Below are 24,800 nucleotides of genomic sequence, written 5' to 3'. Positions count from 1 at the left end.
CCTTTCAGCAGTGCTTCACTTGAAAGTTAATCACCCTGTATCTGAATAAAACGGCCACACAAAAAAGGTCATAAAGGTCAGGCGAGCATTTTACAGATGGAAATTTAAAGCTTCTGAAAACCTTTCCATTTCCCCTCTGGCTGCCCTACCTGGCAGCAGCTGCTGCCAACTCTGACGTTCAGGGTAGGGTTGAGCCAGCTCCACTCAGAACTACTTGGAAAGAGAAATTTTTCCCTTTTAAGATTTGGCAAAGGAAAACAAACAAACAAATAAACCAAAAAAAAAAAGACGTGAAGTACACAACAAGCGCGAGCAAACCCGTGAGGGCAGAGCAGCACCAGCAATGTCCGAAGGCCTTTCTGTGCTCCCTCCAGAGCTGGGGAAGCCCCGCGGCACCGGAGTCCCCTCAGCGGCCCCTCAGAGCCCGCGGCCGCTCCCGCCCTCACGGGGCCGCCGCCACACCCGAACAGAGCTTCCGGCCCTGCCGGCCCGCGATTGGCCCGCGCCGGGGTAACAGGAAGTGACGTCAGGAGCCGCACGCCCACCGCGCCGTTCAAACGCTAGCGGCGGTAAAAGCGGGGCGCGCGCGGGGACCTGGGGGGCCCTGGTGAGCGGGGCTGGGGACGGGGCGGCTGTGAGGGACCCGGGAACGGGGCGGCTGTGAGGGACCCGGGAACGGGGCGGCTGTGAGGGACCCGGGAACGGGGCGGCTGTGAGGGACCCGGGAACGGGGCGGCTGTGAGGGACCCGGGAACGGGGCGGCTGTGAGGGACCCGGGAACGGGGCGGCTGTGAGGGACCCGGGAACGGGGCTGGGGACGGGGCGGCTGTGAGGGACCCGGGAACGGGGCTTGGGACGAGGCGGCTGTGAGGGACCCGGGAACGGGGCTTGGGATGGGGCGGCTGTGAGGGACTCGGGAACGGGGCTGGGGACGAGGCGGCTGTGAGGGACCCTGGGACGGGGCTTGGGATGGGGCGGCTGTGAGGGACCCTGGGACGGGGCTTGGGACGAGGCGGCTGTGAGGGACCCGGGAACAGGGCTTGGGACGAGGCGGCTGTGAGGGACCCTGGGACAGGGCTTGGAACGGGGCGGCTGTGAGGGACCCGGGGACGGGGCTGGGGACGGGGCGGCTGTGAGGGACCCGGGAACAGGGCTTGGCATGGGGCGGCTCTGAGGGGGACTCAGGTCCGCCCGCTGGAAGCTGCGGAGTTCGGGGGGCTCCGCGCCTTCCAGCGAGCTGGTGGGGTCACCGTCCCTGGAGGTGTTTAAGGATAGACTGGCCGAGGCGCTGAGTGCCGCGGGGACATTGTCACGGTGGGGTTCGCTCACAGGTCGCACTCAATGGTCTCGGAGGTCTTCAATGTAATTGCTTCTCCCCGTTTTAATTGCTGGGGCGCTCCAGGTGCGTTTAAATTTACAAATTTTGTCCCCGAGAAAATGTAGATGTTGCTTACATTACACCCCCCCCATATCCATATTTTTTACTTAGAGTCAGCCAGTCGAGTGCTTCCTGAATGTCCCTGTTCCCTTTTTCAGGTGATCGTTTATATGAGATAAGCTGTAAAGATGTTGAAGTTTAAATGTGGAGCCCGAAATCCGGTCGAGGCAGGACCAATGGAGCCCATCACCAGCCGAGCCTCTCGGCTAAATCTGCTCTTTCAGGTAAAGAACATCTGGCCTGGGAGCAGCTGATTGTCCTTGTCCATTCCCGATATCTCAAAATACAGCTTTGCTTGTTTGGTGCTGAAACCATGCCTGTGTCATTCTTTGGGGTAAAAGAAAGGGATGAGTAGGTGAAGTTCAAAGTGTATTCGGTTTGCACCAAATTCAGTGGATAGTACCTGGTCTTACATTTTGTCCATCTGTGTGTTTTAGCCTGATGGATTTTTCCACATAAAGATGGAATATTGCTTTCTGTCCCCTGTAATCTTCAGTTTTTTCATGAGTGAAGGAGCTGTGGGTTTGTTCCAAGATGAATTTACCTAAGGGGCTGCTTTTTCATCATCTGAGGTCCAACAGCTTTTCCTTCTAGAGTTAGTGTTGATGCTGATTTCTTAAATTGTTTATACCATGAAGAAACCTGCATGATGCAATGTCAAAGAAAAGGCCAGTCAGCTCAGAGTTATCAGGAGAATATAGATTGTTAAAATTTGAATCACTGCTTTCTTGAAACTGTTAGTTTAGTTGCTCGAAACTTTAAAGGATTGCTTTCTCTGAAAGAAAAATACCTGTAACCGCTATTTCAGATAGTGAGTTGATATATTTACCTCACACTTCTGTATCATTTGCCTAATTTCTGAAGCAGTGATTTTAAAATGGATAATATATAATCTGCTCTATACATCTGTTATTGATTTGAGGCTTTTCATTGTTGTCTGAGACTCCATCTGCTGTTGCTGCTTTTTTTTTCCAGGGGAAGCCACTCTTTGTGACTCAACAGCAGATGTCTACTCTCTCCCGGGAAGGCATCCTTGATTCATTATTTGTTCTTTTTGAAGAATGCAAAAACCCTGCTTTAATGAAAATTAAACATGTTGGCAACTTTGTCAAGAAGTGTAAGTTTGTTTAGACTAATTTTCAGGTGTCACTTTATGAAACAGTTCTTAAGGATCTGGATGTTAGAGTAATGCTTTAGTTGCTTTGATTGTAACCCAGGACTTTGAGCTTCTGATTTTTTGTTGGCAGACTCAACTCTGCAAAGGGGATCTTGGCAGACTCAGTAAGGATTTGTTCAGGTCCGAGAAGATCAAATGCAAGTGGCTTTTGAAGTGCTGTGACTCAAATGTGCCTCCTTCTTAGTTTGTACTGTATTTATGTTTGAGGAGGTACTTTCTTGGACAGTGAGTACTGGCTCCAGCAAAGCTCTGAGCATGCACCACAGAAGGATGTCAGGAGTTGAGAGCAGGATAGGGACTATGAGAAAAAAGGATTTGAGAGAGAAACTTGATAATCCCTGGCTCTTTCACCTTTTGGATTCCATGTGTTACCCGAGTTTTGCATGTATAACTTGTAAAGAGTATTTCTGTGCTTCAGAAATACAGATCCTAAAGGAGTAAATATTTTATTGATAATGTAAAGTAAATATTTTATTGATAATGTGCTCAGATTCCTTATGGAGAACAAAGAAAATTCCTGTCAATTTTTCCATTAAGGTATAGCAGAAAGACATTTGATTTCAAGTAACATTGTGCCCCCGTTATAGTTCCACTCAGTGGTTTGTTGGTATTATTAGCAGACAGTAATTTTCTGCTAGTTTGAAAAATTTTTAGAGCAATCTGCTTTGAGTGACTGATTATCATAGTGCATGCTGGCTGGAACTAGTCAGTGGAAAACTTGAGCTGAATATCTGCAATAAATGCCTGTGGTTGGTTGTTAGACAATAGACTGGTGCCTCCCTCAGGCAGAGGAGCAAACCCTGCCCCTGGACTAGAATGTGCTGGGTAAAGCCCTCAAGTTTAGAGAATATACTTTGTATTGATAAAGGATGGCTGGAAAGAAATTAGAAACCAAAGAGGTTCTCAGCCTCTGATGTTATGAATGGGACAGAATTTTGGTTGCTATGGGAACTGTCTTAGCATTTCCTGATCCTTTTGTATGTACCATATTTCAGACTTAACTCTGCATTGATACAGTCTTTTTCTAGTTCTGATGCATGCTGTTATTTTTAAGAAGCATATTCTGGAAAGATTTAACATTTCTTGAGAATCTGGAACTAAATGTTGGGATTTTTTTGGTTTTGGTTTGCTGGGGCTTTTTAAAATTTTATTCCCTAGTTTCGATGTTGTCTCTTTTTTATAAAATGCCAGTTGCCAAATGTAAAAATAAGTATTTTATTTTTATAGATGCAGAGGCTATCGCTGAACTAAAGGAACTGCAACCCAGTGTGAAGGACTTTGAAGTAAAGAGTGTGGTTGGCTGTGGTCACTTTGCAGATGTCAAAGTAGTGAGAGAGAAAGTCACTGGTGATGTCTATGCTATGAAGGTGATGAGCAAGGAGTCCTTGCTGGCGCAGGAGCACGTATGTATATTTTTCTGTTCTGAGAGTAGGAGGATAAATTGCAATTTGTTGAACACTTCCTTTCTGTCACTATTATTAGAACTGAGTTAAAAATATATCTTGAGAAAGTTCATCCTACATTTCAGTGAAGCAATAAATTTGTGTGTAGTTTTGCTGTGTTTAAAAGCTGTTGTCACAGTCTATAGGTCTGTTGGGTGAGGTGCCATCCTCAGGTACCAAAACATGGCCCTTGTTGTGAAGAGCTTCCCATCTAATTATAAGAAAAGAAAAAACAGATGACGGAAACATTGAATCAGTATTGATCTTGTTGATGATGGTTTGAATTTTCAGACAATCTATTCATTAAGGCTTTTTTTTTTATTTTAAAGAGCGAAGTAGAATGTCAAGAGTGGGTGGGAAGGCAAACTGTGGTGACTGGATTTTTATGGAGAGCCTCTCGCTTGCTTGAGAAATGTGTTACTTGGAAACTTAAAAAAGGGATAATGGAGGTTGTTCTCATAGTTTGGTGAGAAACAGAAGTTAATCTTTGCTGACATGAGATGACAAGTAGGACAGAGATACTCCATGAGAAACCTCATGAATTTATACAATATCTGCATCAGTTGTTTCCAATGCATGGTGCAGTAAGGTTGCTCCTGATATCCCTCAGCATTGTCTGGGGCTAGCAGGAATGGAGCTCAACTAAAGTTACCCTTTCTGGGGCACAGATTGACAAGAAAGCAAAGTATGGTTCTACCCTCACATGGCACTTGCTCAGGAAACAGCACTTAATAATATCTGTGTAATTTTTTGGTGATGTGTGCCAAGTTTTTCTAAATCTAGGGAATTCTAATGTATTCTCACTTCCTCTCATCATGATGTAACTGAACACTTTTTTGGTAGGTGTCATTTTTTGAGGAAGAACGCAGCATATTAGCTCAGAGCACCAGTCCATGGATTCCACAGTTACAATATGCATTTCAAGACAAGAAAAATCTCTATTTGGTAATGCCGAGTCTCTGATTTTCTCCTCTATTGAATACCATTGTTGTTGGTTTACTAAAGAACAATGTGATAGCTGAAATGTGCTTGTTTTCTGTAAATTTTCCTCTGTTGCATAGCACTGTTTGATATGTGCCCAGTGTCTTACTGGGGAGTCGAATGAACTATCTTGTATATCTATTCCTTTAAAATGGTATGTAGGTGATGGAATACCAGCCTGGAGGGGATTTGCTGTCACTCTTAAACAGATATGAGGACCAACTGGATGAGAATATGGTGCAGTTTTACCTTGCAGAGTTGGTTTTGGCCATTCACAGTGTCCATCAGATGGGTTATGTCCACCGGTACGTAAAGGTTGCTTTGGTACTTCCGTATTCTGTCCTCTTTCAGTATTTCACATGCTATGCCAGAAGACAAAATTAGAAAATTAATCAGACTCCCAACTATAATTGTAGCTCAAGGCATTAACTTTGATGTAAAGTTCAGACCAATATCAAGAAAGGATTGTTACACATATTTTTCTGGAGGCTTAGTAAAAAGAAGCCTTAATGTTGCACTATGAAAAATTTAAATCTTTTCCATGGATTGCTGCTTTTGGCACCAAATACTATGGGAAATTAATGTAATTGTTAAAAATGTTGTGTGCTGATTGGTGAACAGTGCAGTATAGGATGTTGGAGTAGTTAAATATCACAGTTTTCTCTCAAGGCTTGGAGACTGTTACTGTGTGCATTTTCAAATCATATTGATATTTAAAAAAATGATTCCATTCTGGGGGTGTGGAAATGTTAGGAAGTATTTTATGTTCCAAGAGTTTGTAGTGACTGCACTCAGAGCATGGGCTGTGGCTTTCTTAGTGTGAGGTCACTTGGCTGAATTTGGAAGATGTGCAGAGCAAGTTGTGAGAGAGTTTAGGAAGAAAACTACAAAATACTTTACTGAACTCAGTTACAATGTGGTCAAGGTGCAAAATCATCTTCCCTTTTTATCTGCTGTCAACAATTATTAACCTTCTATGAAATAAGGGGAACTGTAATACTTCCATATTTGCTTGGAAAAAGTGCAACTGTTGGGAAAAGACTCCCATTGAAAGACTTAATGTATGAGGTTGAGTATAGCTGAATAGAGATGTCCTGTAGAAAATGGTCTGGAATGGTTCTGATTGCTTTCTTCTGGTTTACAGGGATATCAAACCAGAGAACGTTCTTATTGACCGAACAGGACACGTTAAACTGGTGGACTTTGGGTCAGCTGCCAAAATGACAGTAAACAAAACGGTAATAATGTAGGTTTAAACTTTGTCTGTGGCTTGATTGGATAGTCCAGTTGGAAAGGGAGAACTAACTTGGTATCTGTTCTTTGATTACACCTTGCTCTTCTCTCTTCTGCTTTTCTTGTTCACTATGGAATCTATTCACGATTGTATTTTTCCATTTGTGAATGGCTTTTCAAGCATGAGGTCAAGTATCTTTTGCAGTCCTCAGCAGATACATATTTGCTTATTAAAATATTAACACACAAGAAAGGTAAAGGTAAGTCTGCTTTCTCATGGTGTGGCACTGTGATACAAAATCATATTTCTACTGGTTCTTACAGCTGCTCACTGCTGTGTTTAAAGAGGCTGTGGATTTATAGTTGTAACAAAAATTGTGCCTGTTGTAAATAAGGTGACATAAATTTGAGTATTGGGGAGCTCTTGATCAAAATGAGTCACATTTAGATATTCTGGGCTTCACTCACCAGAAAGTACTGCATCAAGTCTAAATCAGTGGAGTTTTTTATAAGTTGCTTGTAAGTTTTGTTAACTTCATACAACTTCCAGTGAAAATTTTTAAAATTTAAATGTATCTAAGTGAGAACGTGAAGTTCTGTACCATATTTCTGTCTTGTTTTACAATTTTTATTTTTCCATAACATTTTCTTTGTAATGTGATTCTTAATATCCTGTTTTCCCTGCTCTTACCTCTTCAGTGCTTCTCTGCATTGCATTTTCCTTTTAATTTTCTTCCTCACATTATCTCTTCAGTCACTCACAGGTTTTTGTGTTAGCCTGCCTGCTGTTTTGTTTCATTCTTTATGCCACTCAGTACAAAAATGATTGCAGCATTGGCTCCTAAATTACCTCTTCTAAGTGGTCCAGAAATTCAAATATTAGTGCTTTGCTGATCATAAACACTAGGTAAAAAGGTAAGGGTGACAGAGAATGTAATGAGGCAGGGAATATTTATGTCTGAACTTGACCATTTTTGAAATTTCAGCTGTGATGATTATATTGTTAACACTAGTTAAAGCAGAGTATGTTTGCTGTTCAAAACATCAGTTTAGTATTTCTGTGCTTTTTGGGATGCTGCTTTTCTGCTTTAGCAGTTTGTACTTTGCAGTAACAATTAGCTCTGATAATTTGGCTGATTATACCAAATAGCTAGCTTTGTTTGTTTTATCAGCAGTTTCCTTAACCTGGCGCTTATTTGCTAAACAGCTTTGCTTAAAATTACTTTCTTAAAATTCAATCAGAGGGCTGAAAATTATGTCTCATTAAAAAAAAAAATAAAAGGGGTGGGGGAATAAAAGCTTTGTTTTATTATGAAGATCTATTGAACAGGAAGTGCTGTAATTTCACTTGGTTTATCTTTGCTCCTAGGTCAATGCCAGGCTCCCTGTGGGCACTCCTGACTACATGGCACCAGAGATGCTGACAGGGTTGGGTGGGGATGGCAAAGCCTCCTACGGCCCCGAGTGTGACTGGTGGTCCCTCGGAGTCATCGCCTATGAAATGATTTATGGAAGGACTCCCTTCACTGAAGGCACTTCAGCAAAAACTTTCAATAACATCATGAACTTCCAGGTAGAGCTTCCCTGTTCTCAAGTAAAAAGGCTGTAACTAAAGGCTGTTTTTCTCAGCTTTACATAAAAGTTGATGGATGTCTCTTACTTTGTCGTGTTCATAACATGTTTGGAATATATGCACTGTGTTGTATTTATATGTCTCTGTATTATAGGTATCAAGTTATTTTTTGTGACAGGTGTCATCATCCCTGATGCAAAAAATCCTAAGCCATAAACCCTTGGAAGTTTGTGAGAATTTTCTGGGGAAGTGTCTTGTTTTACTCTTCCATTTATGTGTGCCATTGTTCAGCATAAGATGGTGACCTGGGATACCATTTGCCTGGGTGGGAATGGTTGTTCCTGTGTTCTTATCTTTGCTGCAGTAAATGCATATAAAAGCCTACTTGGATAAAATGCACCATGCTTTTATTTGTGTGCTATAAATATTCATCCTTTGTACCTGACATATCTCAGAATAATGAAACTTAATCTTCCTGTTCTGAGCCTGTTTTCCTACTGAGCAGAAATCCATTTCTTTCTAATGCAGAGATTTCTGAAGTTCCCAGAGGATGTGAAAGTTAGCAGTGACTTTCTTGACCTGATCCAGAGCCTGCTCTGTGGGCAGAAGGAGAGGCTGGGTTATGAGGATCTCTGCTGCCATCCATTTTTTTCTAAAATTGACTGGAACAATATCCGTAATTGTAAGTAGAATAAAGATGTATTTATAAACAATTTCTGGTTTTTATTGGTAATGGGAAAACCTGTACAAAGAGTATTTAAGCGTGTTTGATCTGAATTATTCATAATAAAACAGGACTGATACCTGGAGCAGGTATTTTTAATGAAACAGCTCATTTTTGTTTTTGCAAAGGCTATGTTAACATCTCAGGTGAAAACTGTAAGGTAAGAGGAAATTTTATTGAACTCCATATGAATTTCTGATGAATTACCATATTATTGCAGGAACTAGACTAGAAAATCAACATGGTCCTTTCCGTGTCCTTCCTCAGATTAAAAGGCATCAGTATGTTTTTTTCAGGCCTTTCCCACCTCAGTTTGCTTAACTTTGGCTTCATCTTTTCTTGTTGTTGTATCTTCAGATTTCTCTTTTGTTACTTGTGAACCAACTTTATTTAAGGTTGGTTTATTTTTTGTAGTTCCAGTAGGTGATGAAATGCCTGTGGCCATAGGGCCATTGGAGCTTTTTGTCAAAGTCAATGGGGATAATGTATTACTACTTTTTTTTTTGGTGAAAAATCTGTTCATTCAACCAGGAATAGAATAAAACCAGTGAACCAGATAATTCTCTATGCAGAAAACTGTTTATAATATTATGTAAGCAATGGAATTTGGTATTTGGAAGTACCGAGGCACCAGCTCCGTGGCCAAAGCAAATATTTCACAGTTCATCAGTGATCTCTGTATGGGGATTTGATTGTGTTGGAAAGTATTTTAAATTATTTGGACTGTAAGATTATCTGGGTGAGCAACATGTCTGCCTTATGTTTTTTATCAATTATGCTGTAAGGGAATGATTGTGCTCCATTTTCCAAGATAAATTGCTAAGCCAGTGCTTCTACTTTTGATGACTATCTCAGCACTTCAGCTGTCAGCTCCACAGACTGTTTGCTCACTTTTCTGTTGATTCATTAATTTTGAACTTGTGGAGCTGCTGTTCTGTTAAATTCCATTGTTTCTGCCCTTTGAGAGCCATTGAGCCTCAAGCCCTTTTCATCACTTTAGCATACATTTCCCAGTGCTCTCTGCCTTCTCTCCCCAGAGCCCTGACTAAGCCACCACTTTCTGGTCCTGAATTTTGTGTTGCATTTGTCATATTATCTCAGATATAGAAAGAAGAATGACATCTGAGCATATGTTCTGGTGTTTCCTTGGCAATTGCCTGTCTAGTATTCACACAGCTGCACGAGTTAATGGAGCATTTTGCCAATTCGTGTGACAGAGGTGATGGACAAGCCAGTAGGCAGCCCTAGTGTGGTTATAATGTTGGAATAATCATTTGGGATTTTAAAAATTCCTGTTTCTGTCTGCAGCTGGCCAGCAGATTGCATTGTTCTCTGTAATATCCACACCCTACCTACTGTGAGGATTCATGCAGTTTTGACCCCTCACTTTGTTGTTATTCCTCATACTTGATAAAGCCCCGCTGTAACTAGCACAAAACACAGCAGTCTCTGTGCTTTAAGCAGCAGATCCAATGTATCACCTATTGCTTTGCTCTCTGTAGTGGTTCTCCCTGTGCTGGTTTTTCTGAGCACTGTTGCTGTCATTCTGGTCAAAACCTGGGTCAAGTTTGACCTGGGCTATCTAAAAGCTAAATGTTTCTTTCTAATCTTGACCTCTGCTGATAGTGGTGTCTAACTGGAACAATGGCAGCTTGAGAAGATGGGTGATGGAAGAGGTCATAGGATTTGGATTTACATTAAAGAATCTCACTCCCCCAAGTTAATCTGGTCAGAGACTTTAAGGTTATGGAGTGTTGGGACTGGGTGGTCCTAAAGCCTTTGCCAACTAAAATGACTCTCTGATTCCACAACTGTTAAACAAACTCTGTGTCAGTACAGTCAGACTTTCCTATAGTCTCTAAGGGCAGTGATGTAATTTCTATTTCAGTCTGGGCAAGGTAGGGAAAAAAACTGGTACCTTTGCCTTGCAGGTATTTAATTATCATGCTGAGAGCTCCAGGATAGCCATTCTTGATGCACCGATTTTGGTTAAGAATGTGTCATTAAGGGACTTTTCAGTTTTACATTTTGTTGTTATGGTAACCCATGAAACACTTGACTTTTTAGTAAACCCCTTTCCAAAAGATCATTGCCTCTAAAAAAAGCTCCCAACTTCCCCTGGGTCCAAGTAATGTGTGTCTGTAGAAGCAGCTCTTAAGTTACAAAAACAGAATCAAACCATTAAACTTCAGGTCAGGTTTATCTGAATTTGTCTCAACAGGTGATTTTTTTTCCCCTTCATTGGAGTATTGTACTGAAACACACTTATAGATTCTGCTCTCTGTTGGTTTTCGGCTATTTAATGACTTCTAAAGCTTATTAAAAAAAACCAAAAACACCCTGAAACAGATACCACCACACTTCCTCCCCAAAAATAAAATGAAGCAAAACTTTCAAAAGTTTGTGTTCATTTATTGAAGAATTTTCTGAAAATATTTTGCAATTTATTTACCTGAAATAAACATATTTTTTATCTGTGTTTCAGCTAAATGATCAGGTATTTCACGGGAAAGTTGATAACAGAACCATTTGAGTACCTAAAAAGAATCTAAAATCAGAGGTAGAGAATGGGGAATTACATACTTGAGTTATCAGCAACAAGGCTGTATTCTGTATAATTTGGGGATTTTGTTGGTTGTCTTATTTGACATCCTTAAACTGCATCAACTTTTAAATTTGGAATCAAAAATCTACTTGCTGAAGTCTAGCTGGGAGATGGTCAGAAAACTTTAATTCTTACCTGAGCAAAAAGTGTGCATCATGAAAAACCTTTCATTTTAAGAATTGCTTTGTAACTACAGTCCAAGAGGTCTTGAAAATGGAATGGCATATTTGGACTTGCACATGGAAACTATACATATAGGAAAAGACAGGAGTTAATGTCTCGTGCAAACAGAAGAACTTGAGAAAGCATTAAAGACTGATTTTTAACCTGTTTTCTGCAATTAAACAGGCAGGACCCAAATCTCATTATTCGTGAGTCCAAGACACTTATCCTTATGAACACCACATTGTCATTCAGGACGTTAACAGTTACACATTGTGGTGTTTCATTTAAATCCTTGTCTTCAGAAAAATGTGTTGACTTGTTTCTTGAAGTGGAGATTACTTCAATTACAGGTTGGAAATCACTTTTGTTAATAGAAATGGATGTGTTGGATCATTGTCCTGACAAAACAGTAAAGGTGTTAAGATAATATTGTATAGATAGGTTGGAACTGCCACAGAGCCTTTTTTATAAGAGGTCTTAGTGAAAATTTCCTTTAATTTCATCAGTGGGATTGTCTATTTTTCTTTCATAACACTTTCTCAAATAGGTCTGTTGGAGCCTGAGGAAGAGGAATGCCTAACCTATTTAAAAAGGCTATGTGAATGCTTTTCCTCAGAAAGAATTTATAGATCACCTTGTAGATCAAGAAGAGTCACATTTTTATCCTTAAGAAACATTCTGTATTGCCTTTAAGTTTTCTATTTCAGTTGAGTCTTTCACTGTCCCAGGGGAAATGCAGTCTCTCTTTTCTGAATTTGCATGAAAATATTTTGAAAGGATGGAAAGACCTGGTTATGGCAATGTTCTTTGTACCTGTCATAAATACACACACTGAGGGAAGAGTTAAAAAAAAAAAGGCTTTTTTTCTATGAGAGACACTTTATCTAATCTTAATGATAAGTTCATTAAAGTACTGGAATATGTGTGGTGGTTTTGGATTTTTCCTTTTTCTTTTTCATTTTTTTCTTTTTTTTTTTTTTTTTCCCCTTAAACTTAGCAACCTACAACACCCCCTTTTCCTCTGAAAGTCATTCTTTGGAACAGATGGAAGAGGGTTACATCCTTCCACAAGTGGGGATGTATCTAGGCAAGGAATTGGTTTTTTTAAAACAGGCAGTTCTCCACAAGATACTTTAAATGGTAAACAGAACATGTACATTCATTGTAACGTGTTGGAGACAAAAGGAGCTCTCTGTACCCAGCCACTTTGTGTGAGTAGAAGCACTGGGTTTACTCTTTTTGAGTAATACCTTTGCCTCCCTTTTGGGTGAGCCTGAGAAAAGTGCAAATTTTTCACCTTGTCAGATGTGATGGCATGATGCTCACATTTAATTCTCAGAGGCTTATCTTGACCTCTGCTGAAGGATCCTTCCCTTTAAAGAAGCAGTTGATAAGCACATCAATGTATTTGCATTCACCAGTCTTCATCTTGTTCTGAAAATGCTATAATCGTGTGACAGCTTTCTGATTTTATGCAAGAAATAATAACTTAACTAGAGATTATGCCATCGTGTGACCCACATTGGACAACAAAAGTGATTGTCTGGTTTAGATTGGTTTTACAAGACTACTCTGTTTATTCTGTGGGTATTTTGGACATCAGATAAAGGACTCCTTAGTCTGAGGAACAAGAATCTATGAAGAAGCTACCAAATAATTAGCAATATCAGACAGAGTGATCTAGTGCCTTTTTTTTTTTTAAAAAAGTTATTCCCTCTTACCCCAAGTGATGTTTTTATCCAGCATGCTGAAACTTCTTCAGAAGTTCTGCTTCTCCTTTTCAGCCACTGTTGACAAGTTCAGAACTACTTATCATCTAGAGGTATTTTTGTCAAATGACTGTTCCAAATTTTCTCTTTAGTTTCTACTATTTCTTGATACAAATATTGTAACAAAGTTATACTGCAGGGTGGCAGAGATTTTGGACAGTTTTTTTAGTGAATGCAAAATAGAGGGCAAAGGGTCTTTTCATTATATTTTAATCTAGTATTCACAATTTCTCTTTGTTCTCATATTTTATTAAACATTAGAGGAAGCTGTAGTGTAAAACATTTTGCTCTTTAAACTAGTTTCCCACCAGCCCTGAAGGTTTTCTGTCTCACATTCAGTTTTATCTTTGTGCATCCATTGTTCCCCCACTGAGTCCTTTTTCATCTTTTTATGTGCATGCATAGTTAAATTATATTTTCTTTTGTGCCTGTGGTTTGAGAAGCAATTCTTACTGTTGGTAAGAGGAACAACTTTCTTTTTAAATTGCAAGTGGTTAAAGATGACTCTTAATATCTTCTTTGCTAATTTCTGGTGGAAAGTAAGGCTTAAGATCTCTCTTTCAGAGATGAAGTCATCTGTCAGGCTCTGGAGAGTACAGAACAAGGTGCTTGTACCATTATAAAAAGGCAGCTAAGTTGGTTTTTGCTACCTCTTTAAAAACCTTCTAGACTTTAGCAGATGAAGAGTTTGCTGTTTTCTCTATTACTTTAACTCACAGACAGTATCTGCCTTCAAAAATAGTGTTAAAATTCCCACAGCACCCCTTTCTGTGAGAAAAAGCACAGAGTTCTTTCAGCAAAGGTCCTGAAACTAAAAAATATTAATCCTGAACTGATCCTCCTCTGCTGTGAATTAACTACAACTTTGGGCTTACCTTTGCATTAAAGATGATATGCTTACAAATTCTTTTCTGTTACTTCTCTGTTTTAAATCATTAAGAGTATATGTAAGAGCAGTTGGACATTATCCTGACAGTAAGTGAATTTTAAAAGGAAATACATATTCCAGTCAACGATCTATATTTCAAAACTATGTTTATGGTGCATAAATATCAGCATTATATATTTTTATTATATCCAATAAAATGGAAGACATTAATAAATTTGTGATACTGACATATACATTTTAAATGTTCTGGAGCTGGTAAGCTCCAGTAGGCTGATACTGCTTACTACAGAACCTATTTAATTTGTATATTTTCCCCATTTATCTCATTCTAATGTACTCAGAACTACTGTACATGGGCAGCATCTGCTTCGTGGAATTTCTTCTCACTTCCCTGCTTGGGAGCAGCGTCAGGATGGCTCTTCAGGGAGCTGCTCCCAAACCTGCGCATGCAGTTGGGAATTGGCAGTTGATGCAGACAGATTCTTTATTTATTTTTTTTTTTTTTTCCTGGCTGTTACCGCTGGGCTGGTGGGTAGTTCCAGCGAGGGGCTGGAGAGTTGAAGGCAGGCAGTGGAAGGCTTTGGCAGCCTAGAGGGAGCCAGCACCTCCAGCCGTGACTCGCTGTGCCCCTGCCACTCACGGGCAGCAGCGGCTGGCACGCCGCAGGCAGGTAGGGCTAAAGCCGGCATGCGGGGACTCGGGAGCAGGGAGCCTGCACTGCAGGGGTTGGAACGTTTTTTCCCGGTCCTTCAGTCCTCATCAGCCCTTCAGCGACAGGAGATCCGTACTGGATCCATGGTAACGGTTTTAGCACACTCCACTTCCATCAGCTGGTGACAATGGGCTGTTCTAGCTGCTGGCTGAGGAGCTGTCTCTCCTTTGCTAATCTCAGAGTTGCAATGAGTGGGGACCCGAGTGATGAAATAAATAAATAAAGGTTAAGAAACGTGATTTAATGAGGTTGGGATTGCACAGCAGGGCTTCTGCATTCATTCCTTTCCCCCACATAGCCGAGCCAGCAGGTAGCTTGGGTGCTGCACATCACCGAGAAGAACTTGTCCTTTTGTTCCTTAGGTTAATTAAACCAAAGCAAGCACGAGAAAATCATCTGAAATTAAACAACTGCTTAGCAAGTTAAGTGGTACCAATTTAGAAATTATAGTAAGAAATACATTGTAATTCCTGCTATTTATACCTCTCCAGAGCTGATTGTATCAGAGCCAGACTGCAGTGGTGTCCCGGCAAGAGTTCCAGATCTTAAGGAAGCTCATTTAGAGAAATAAAATCAATCTTCTTTTCCCAAAGACCAGTGAGATTTTAGTGGCTACAGTTTATTAGAACCTTCCAGGAGAAAGACCAGTTTGCTGTTGATTAGAAACCCATGCTGGGAAGATTCTTGTTAGTGTTAAAGGGTAAGAAATATCCCTTAGCTGACTAGCAGAGGATCAGGCTTCTTTCTCAGGTAGTGTCACTAATTGGACAGGTTGGAGACATTTTCCTTTTCCAGATGAATCAGAACTGACAGGTTTCTGGCTATATTACAATAATGATTTTCTTAGCCTGGTGCTTTGATTTAATTATTTATGTGTTGAAAAACCCAACATCTTACCCTGAAAAAAAACTCCCAAACCCCAGAATCTCCAAATGCCCAAGCTAAATCCCAGTTTGATCAGTGTGGGAGATGCTGTGCCTGCAGAGTGGTAGCCATGTTGGCAGCTCAGGGGTTAATCTCTTGTTGCTGTAATACGCTTTGAGAGCAGCAGCTCAGTCTGCTTGTGTTAGCAAGATTAAAAGCAGGAGCTGCAGTGCCATTGCAAGCACTGAATGAGTGGGACTGTTGCAGAGTGAACTGTAGCTGAATTTTGTCTTTTCTTCTTGCTTTTTTTTCCACCAGCTCCTCCCCCCTTCGTTCCTACTCTCAAGTCTGATGATGACACCTCAAATTTTGATGAACCAGAGAAGAATTCGCGGGTTTTATCCTCTACGCGCCAGTTGAACACAGCAGGATTCTCGGGGGAAGATTTGCCGTTTGTGGGGTTTTCATTCATCAAGGCTTTGGGGATACTCAGATCAGAGTAAGTAGAAATTATTGCTCAGGTGGACAGGACTGCTGGAAAAATGGGAAGGTTTGTTACAGAGAGGATGGTGTGTGTGTGAGGAAAAGCTGTTTTAACTGTACTCTGCTGTAGGGAAGCTGCCAGATTCGGGCTTTATCTGTTGCTGGTGTGTCTTGTGCATGTCCTACTGTTCTCTGATTATTTCTGGGATGAGGGGGAGGAAATGGGATGGAAAGATTCATTCTAAACCAGTTATTATTAAAATTGTAGTTCAAATAGTTTGAATTAGTTGTTGCTGTTAAGCAGAGAGCAGTAGGTGATTGCATTTCTGGTACTGCAGATCCCTGCAAGGAGGAGAATACTGAGGAGTTCAGAGATGGAAAAAGGGGATGGTGTTATTTCATTGGGTCAGAGAGTGGGCACCAAGTGCTGGGAATGTGTAAGGCTGAATCAGTGATCCATAGAAAAGGATCTCCACTAACCTGGGAATGAGCAGTGATGGGTCAGTGAGCAAGGGAAGGAGCTGCATGGCAGCTGGCTCTGTGCTGCTGGGTCAAGTTAAATAGGAGGACTGGACATTGCTGTGTTGTGTGCTCAGAGACTGGAGATTCAGATAAAATATGCAGTGGCTGTGTGTGTGGAGGGATGTAAAGACCTCAGAGAAATGGCTTTCAATGGAAAGAAAACATGATTTCTGGGAGAACTGAGTCAGAGAAAAAGAAGAATATAAGTAGTGTGATATAAACCATTTGATGTGGTGGGTGGTTGGTTTCTGATGACAGTATTGAAAAAGTATTAGTGCAGGGTGTTAAGTTGGGAAGTCCTTAGCTCAGGACCAGGAGGCCTCTCAGGAATGCAGTGGCTTTGGCTGGGTTAGTGACTCAATGCACTGTGTTTTCATGTCAACCCTCATTCCCTGCTGCTGGTTTGCTCCCTTCAGGGACTTCGTTGTCAATCTGTCTTAATTGAGTTTCATTTTGTTTCATATTGGTTGTGATAGTTGCTCTGCAGTAAGCTTGTCACTGAATTTGGTGATACTGTTGACATCTTTGATCTTGCTCACACTGTGAATCAAGGTTATATGATGGTTATGCCAGAAATAAAAAGGGAATCTTTGGCTGCCCCTCCTCAGCAGAGTTGCTTTTATGGCAAAAGAGGAAGGAAGGGAGAGGATATAAAACACCAGAACGTGTTCTTTTGGTGAAATGATCTAATATTGTCAGCAGGATGGAATGTTACATCTGTGGATACCTGGGGTTAAAACCTGTCTTAATTCAGGAGTGAGATAACTTAGGCTGTTATCTTGTCTGCCTGGGGAACTGCAATCTGTGTACCAGGTCTGTGTGGCCATTCAGGTAGCAGTCAGAAAAGCCTCGATAGTGACCATATATGTGTGGTAAAAACATGTATGTAATTGGGCCCAGGACTAGAACTGAAGAGGAGTGTGGGGTAAAGTCTCAGAGCAGTGGTGTAACTGTGCTGGAGGCTGAGAGAGCTGTAGCAGATGGACTGAGGTGCTTTCTCTGTGGAGCTGGTACCGAAAATGCATATGAAAGTTACATTTGAATTTTGGGAATAGGTGAGAAGAGGTATAGCAAATGAATATAGAGATTAATGTCCTCTGCAGAAATTTCGACTGAAGTAAAATTTCTGTTTGGTGTGGCCTGTTTTTTCTTAAACTGGAACAGAAAGTCATATTTAATTTTCTCCCAAATAATTTTAATATGAGTAGATCTTAACGGTTTCTTTTTCTTGAGTGAGATCTCCATAAATATACTTATTTTTGGCAGTAAATAATTGCCTTTTGTTCTAAGAAGGTGATTTAAGTATGGCAAAGCCCTTACGGAGACTTTAAAATATGTGTATTTAAATAATGCAGTGATTAGTTTATTCTCAATACCACTGCAAATGGGTCACAAAGATAACTTCTTATAAAATATTGTCTGGTGTATGTTTTACTTGAGGAAATACAGTACTGTTTCTGTCCTCACTGCTTTGAATATCAAATTCTTAGATGAAGAACAGTAAAGCGTGGAGGGGGCTTATCTCTTGTGAATCTTGGGATGCCTTCTCTGCAAGGTCCTAAGTCATTAAGTTTACCAGTCCAGAATTTATTTTAAAAATCTTTGATGTGAAAGTCTAACCTTTTGGTTGCTAAGTGATGCAGATCTGTTTTCCTGTCTGCAGCACAAACCCTCTAGTGCTGCTCACAGTAAGGCCGGGCAACTGCAGAGTGCCAGTGACAAGGTCCTTGAAACTTTCAGCACTTTTAATCTGGGGGCTGTCAAACTGTGAAAGGGGAGGGTTATGCTTTTGCCCTTGTCCACTGGACAGTAAGAAGCTATGGCTGAACTGGGAATTTCAAATACTTCAGGGAAAAGGCAGCTAAAAAAGAAGGACAGAAGGAGAATAACAGAAGTTCCCTTTTCCACTCTCCCAATGACTTTGGGCTGGAAGGGTTTGCCTAAGTCACTTAGACCTGTTGCCAGAAATTACATGGTTGATGTGTAGTTAAAAGGGTCCATTGAATTACAGTGCTCTGTCTGCTGCCCCATACCATGAGATTTGGGAAGAATTTGTGTCCCTCTGACAAATGTGAGACTTAACAAAAATGCAAAAGGCACAGCAATAATGTGTCATAGGAAGCAATCAGGAGAAATCCAAGGGCATTGCTTAAGTCATGGGTTCCTGTACTAGCCAAGTGTTTAAGTAAATCTGTGCTTAGGAGAGCTGGGCTGAGGCTGCAGAGAAGGACCAGCTAACTCTTTCTCTCATCATGGCCTCAGAATTCTGGATGTGGGGGAGAAAAGCCTGTCTGACTGCAAATCTGGCTGCTGGTTTGGCTGCAAGCGTGTGACTGTGACAAGATAAGAGGCAACCAAGAGTTTAATTCCATTAAAAGCCAGCCCCACCTTACTTCCTGTCCCTAACCATGGCTGATCTCCAGTGCTTAGAACAAGTGACAGAAACCCTTAGCTGCCAAAAATATGCATCAAGTGGTGAAACAAAATTGTTCTTGTCCTTTGCAGGTGACGAGCAGAAGCATAAGATAAATACGTTATAAATCCAGGGCTAACCAAATATACCAAGCTGCCTAATAAAAATAAATACCTAATAAAATTAGTGCCTAATAAAAATAAATACCAAATAAAATATATCAAAATACCTAATAAAAAATAAATGCCTAATTAAAAAGTAGTTTATTATGCATATTTTTGCCTGCTTGTGTTCTCTCTGTAAGGTCTTAAGAAATGGTGTTTCTCAAGATTTCTAGGATTTTGTTTTCTGCTTTGTTTTGGGTTACTGGGGTTGAGGTTTTTTTAATTTAAAAATTTGATATGGATTCATGACTGTCATTATAAAATACTGACAGTTAAAATGGGCCATTCCTCCGAAAAGAAGGATTTCTACTGATTTCTTCCAACAGTTTGTTGGGTTCTGGTAAGCTCTTTCACCAAAGATAGATGAAAGAGGAAGCACAGGATGAGCATACCAAAAATATGCTTTGCTTCAGCAAGCTCTATTCACAGATTGATGGTATCACTGTTTGTTTTTGGTTGGTTTTTTTTAGGCCTGAGCAAGCATTTACGAGGGGGTGGAAGGTACAGATGAGTATAATGCTAAAAAGAATAAAGCATGAGGGATGGGGGATGAGATTATCAGCATGTTGTGTGGGGGCCAGGATTAGGACAGATGGTGCCAATTGTTGTGAGAAGGAAGAAGCACAGGTGAGTTGGGGGTTTAGGACAGTGGCAGAAAAGGACACAGGAAGTTCCAAGGTGTGATGGGATGCACAAGGTACAAGTTGGAGACCAAGAATCAGCTCGGAGCTTTTCCCATGCCAATGCTTTTTTCTTCTTCATCTCAGCCACGTTAGGACTGGAGGAGCTTTTACACAACCAGCACCGTTTCTGCTCGTTCTGCTGGTTGAGGCTGCTGCTGATCTAGCTGTGAAATCACTAGTCAGCTCTAAGTTAACTTGGCTTTTAGTCATGCAGGCACTGCTTCTCTGGAGAGTAAATTGGAACAGCCAGTGCTGTGAGAGCTTGGTACTCTAGACTTGGCTTTGGGATTTTTTTAATCTTTTGTTGCAGTTTTCTTGTTGATGGAGCTGGTTACCTTTTGCTAATCTTTTTTTTCACACTTGAGAGGAAACAGCAGAAACTGCTCTGTTGTACTAAGAGAATTGATCCAGATGTAGCAGTTAATTAAATGAAATACTCAAAGATGGTCCCAGCCTGAATGATAGCTTTGCATCATGGCTTTTGATGTTGGATTGTGTGTGTTTAATTTCTGCAGTGATGCTGACTGAGGAAGAATATAAGTGCCCCAGAAATGTGGGTATTTTCCACCTTGTCATGCTCTGTTGAGAGCTTCTATCACCATGACAAGGCTTATTAGATTAGCCAGTATTCCATTTCTCTTGACTTCCTCTGTCTACCCCTTTCTGATACTTTGAAGGTTGTATGGATGTTCAGGAAGTTGTTCTAATACAATTTGTACACAGGAAAGAATTACTGGGAGAGCATGTCTCCTAAAAACTGTGTGTCCAGTGCTAACTGAGATCAGCTTCCCTTGGGGATCAGATGTACGGTTTCCATGGCAGGAGAATCATCGTGTCACCAGCACATATATTTTTAAGGATTTTTTTCTTCTCTTTGGACAGGGATGGGGAAGAAAGATTGTACTTTTATCTGTCTGCAGCCTTCTCTCCCCTTACAAAGCCAACAGCAACCCTGAGGAGCAGCTCCCTCTGCAGTCACCTCATGAAATCCAAACTTGGGCAGTCTCCTGTGCCCTGTCCCATCCCATCCCACATGGCTGAACCACCTACCTTTTGAAGAGCTCTTCATTTCCTTCCCTGAATCCCTCCTGTTCCTGCTTGCCTTGCAGTGCTTGGGGATGCTTTCAGCTGGCTCACCATGAGAAATTTTTGAAATGTAAAATAGTGCCTGTTAATATTAGGCTCTGATTCTTTTAATAGCAAATAAAATAAACAAGCAAAAATGATGAATAAAATTAGCTCCTTTGGGGAGGTGGAATAGAAGACACAAATAAAACCAGCTCTGTGAGAACTGGCTAGAGTTCTCTTAGGTAATACCTCAGATCTGAAAAGAACGGAAGTAAAAAAGTGATGGTTAAGATTGAAACTATAATTTAAAAAAAAAAGACTGCTTTAGCCAATACAGTTCAGACCTGTAAAACTAAATTTTTATAATAAGAAGATTTTCAGATTTGTCTCAGTACATATTTGCAGCTATTTACATATATTTGATTAACATTTGAAAGCAGATTCCTTAGTGTCTTTTTTAGTTAATGTGAGCTTTAATTTGTATTTTTAGACTGCTTTTCTCAACTATTCATTTTTAGCCTTGTTTGTACACCCAGCTGTTATGGGATTTAATATGCATCTTTCTCAGATGGTTGCTTTTTCTCTGTAGGAGTATAGACACGCTTTATAAATTGATTTTTAAATATGGTAATTTGACGGATCAGATTGATTGGACCAGGGCTAAAGGAATGCTGTATAAAAGCATTAATTTTAAGTATTTTTTTTTTTTTTTGTAAGTCCTGATCATATCTCTATCATTGACATGCAGGCTTCTTTCTTCTAAGTTTTTCCATATCAGGTTTCTGAAGAAATATATTAATATCTGACCTTTCAAGGCAGCATTGGTGGATTTTGCTGTGCTTGTTTGCTGATACTAAAACTGTGTTTCCTAATCACTGCTCGAGGTGGTGGTGCTGAAGATCTGTTTGATACAGAAATGTTGCTGCATTTTTGTAAAAATCCATGTATATCTTTCTGTGCCTCTGCTGCATATCCAGTTGGATTAAGGAGTAGATTTTTCTCAGAAAATGGTGGTGATGGAATGAAACTTTCCTTGGTGTTGAGAGGAGCCTGTGCTGCTGTGTGTGGGTGTCTGGCTCTATGCAGAGAGCTGCTCAAAGCTCCTTTCTCTCCGTGGGGATAACTGGCTGCACACCAAACTGTGGCCAGGAGAAGCAGAAAGCAACGTGTGGGCAGCCTGTGTGATCTTTTATTAGCACCTTCATTGTACTGCTGCGTTTTCATCTATCACTTAACACTGCTTCCATCATTAACTGCTCGAGCCTCTAGTCTGAATCATTTTATGCGAGGGAGAAGGTGATTTTTAAAATTGTGTTTTGATGTGTGTACTTAATTTTTTGGTTGCAGGTTGCATATTTAAGACTGTGCAAAGCACTAAAAATATGCTCCTAAACATCAGGTGGCTTCCTATCCTTTTCTAAAATAAATTTAAACTAACATGAACGGTAAACTTCTTAAATGCTGAGTCCCAATTAGACAGAAAGCTTAAGAACAAGTAAATATTTTCCCCAGGTTTCTGGAGTCAAATTGTTTTGAACAGTACAGTTGTATCTCAGGAAATAAAAAAAATTACTTCCAAGTGGAACTCTGAAGTTCTGCAGTGTGACTAATCATATTGATATTGATTGGGTTTGTAGGGATCATATGAATTGGGTTAGGGAAGTTTCAATTTTGATTCACAGAATGTAACTAAGGATATTAAATTCTTCTTCCTGTGGTGCAGATTATGACATGTTGAAGTTTGTAGGGCTTTTATACTTCAATGATAATTTAAAAACCTGTTTAAAAATAAAGTACCAAATAAAAAGCATTTCTCTGAAAATTTGTTCTCTTTCCAAATGGTTGCGTTGACTTTATGCTCTGTTTTTGTTGCACCTACAAATCCCTACAAATCACGCAAAACTGCTGCTGTGATTTACTGTTTTGCACTCTGACATAGCCACTGATGGAAAATATTAATATTGTAACTAGAAGTACACGTGGATTATTTAATAGTGATGTACTGTCATTAGCTTTTATGGTACGTTTGATCTGCAATGATGGCTGTTAGGCTGTGATTGCTGCACAATCACATTTCTTTTATCCTGGAATAAGTAAGTACCCAATGACTTTACAGAGGCTGCATAAATCAGATTTCTGTACCTTTTGCCCATATTCACGTGCTGTTTGGCTTTGCTCTTTTAGATCTGTTTTTTCAAGTGTGGATTCCCCAGCCAAGGTCAGCTCCATGGAAAAGACACTTCTTCTCAAGAGCAAAGAACTCCAAGACGCCCAGGACAAGTGTCACAAGGTATTTATTTATGCGATTGGCCACATCCATTGCTCCAGGAATCTGCAACCACTGTATGTCCAGGGATCTGTCAGATGCTGCTGATCATCCAGACTCGTGGTGGGCAAAGTGCTTTTCCTTCAGAGAGGTGGCTTCCTGTCCAGTACAAAGGGAGATGAATTTAGGCCATGCTGTTGCTGTAGATACTTTTAACTTAACAAGAAGCGGCTCTGGATTTTAAACAGTGCTTTTCTCAGCGTGCATCAGACGACTGCTTCTTCCTGCAGGCCCTGCCTCTTCATCAGACACACATTACAGCAGTACTGTTCTGAGGGCTCTTCCTCACTCATCAGCTCCTGCTTATATAACTGTTGTCACGTCACTGCTTATGGTGAACGTCTTGTAACAGTTGCTGTGCTCCAATAAAGGGAACCTGGTGGAGTCTTTTAACACTTACTGCTTGTTTTGAGACTTTTATGAGAGTTCCATTATTTTTCTCCTTGCTCGGTTCTGGATTTGACCATTTGCTCCTGACAAGGAGATGGGGGGAAACCATCTTCTGGTCCAGCATGGATTTGGGATAAGGTTAAAGTGACCCATCTCTGCAAGTCAGGTGAAAAATGATTGTGTCTTCTTTGCTAACTGGGGTTCGAAGAATGACTGAATATGAACAAGCAGCTTGAATGAATGGGGTGACTTAGACTTACTACTTTGTCCTTAAGAAGAACTGTGCATTCCTGGAGCAGAGACAATGGTATCGGAATTTAAACACCATTTGGAGAAACATAGCTAGAAGTCTCTTGGAGACAAATTCCTTACAAAGAGAGCTCTGAAAGTAGCAGTTAACAAAGCTTTTGAAGCCCCCCTTTATAACCTCTTGATATTTATTGCAGATGGAGCAGGAAATGACGCGGTTGCACCGGAGAGTGTCAGAGGTGGAGGCTGTACTTAGCCAAAAGGAGGTGGAACTGAAAGCCTCTGAGACCCAGCGATCCCTCCTGGAGCAGGACCTGGCCACCTATATCACAGAATGCAGTGTGAGCCCTTACACCAGTCCTTTCAGCTCTGAAGGCCTGAAATCTGGTGGTCTTTGTGTTTCTCTTCCATCATGCTTTCAGTGGGGTATTTGATGGAGAGAAAATGCTATGTCAGAGGATATCTGTTGAACACGGAGCCCTGAAGTGTTTGCAAAAGCTTGATTGGTAGTTTTATTCAGATGTTGTTTCATGGTCATGTGCTTAGATCATGCAGGAGTGACTACTGTCCTGGTCTTGCTGAAACTCTTTGTGATGTTTGTCTTACTGGCTGTGCTAGAACATGCCTGGGTTGTGCTTCTTGAAGGTTTCTTAGCTGGAAGAGGATGGGGCCTAATCAGTGCCTAGACAGAAATCTTCAAGAACAAATAGGATTAGGAAGCAGTGGTGTTGTCTCCATCTGTGGTGTCCTGAGTTCAGACCGATCCCGTTCCCCAGCACAGTGTCAGGGAGGATCTAGGACAGGTGCTATTTTTCAGGTAGAATATAAAAATGAGGCTGTAAAACCATGTCTTCAAAGTTCATTTTTCATGAGAGCTGGAATGTCTGCCCAGTTGTCACTGGCAGTATTCCAGTGAGGATATTTTCATTC

General features: G+C 40.8%; 1 protein-coding gene across 1 annotated transcript in view; it reads left to right on the top strand.

Annotated features, from left to right (window-relative positions):
* Positions 1-536: 536 nt before the first annotated feature.
* CIT (citron rho-interacting serine/threonine kinase) overlaps positions 537-24,800 on the top strand; it is a 68,676-nt gene continuing 44,412 nt past the window's right edge. Inside the window, exons 1-12 of the mRNA XM_058851836.1 lie at positions 537-569; positions 1,537-1,662; positions 2,414-2,555; positions 3,843-4,018; positions 4,901-5,002; positions 5,201-5,343; positions 6,183-6,276; positions 7,641-7,844; positions 8,373-8,526; positions 15,891-16,071; positions 23,090-23,195; positions 24,068-24,211. Of these exons, the coding sequence (XP_058707819.1) occupies positions 1,567-1,662; positions 2,414-2,555; positions 3,843-4,018; positions 4,901-5,002; positions 5,201-5,343; positions 6,183-6,276; positions 7,641-7,844; positions 8,373-8,526; positions 15,891-16,071; positions 23,090-23,195; positions 24,068-24,211 (1,542 nt within the window). The 5' untranslated portion in view covers positions 537-569; positions 1,537-1,566. The remainder of the gene's footprint in view (positions 570-1,536; positions 1,663-2,413; positions 2,556-3,842; positions 4,019-4,900; positions 5,003-5,200; positions 5,344-6,182; positions 6,277-7,640; positions 7,845-8,372; positions 8,527-15,890; positions 16,072-23,089; positions 23,196-24,067; positions 24,212-24,800) is intronic.

This window comes from Poecile atricapillus, chromosome 16, assembly GCF_030490865.1.
Source record: "Poecile atricapillus isolate bPoeAtr1 chromosome 16, bPoeAtr1.hap1, whole genome shotgun sequence".
In the NCBI taxonomy this organism is placed as follows: Eukaryota; Metazoa; Chordata; class Aves; order Passeriformes; family Paridae; genus Poecile; species Poecile atricapillus.
The sequence above is the reverse complement of the archived record's forward strand: the minus strand, read 5'-3'. Positions and strand labels throughout refer to the sequence as shown.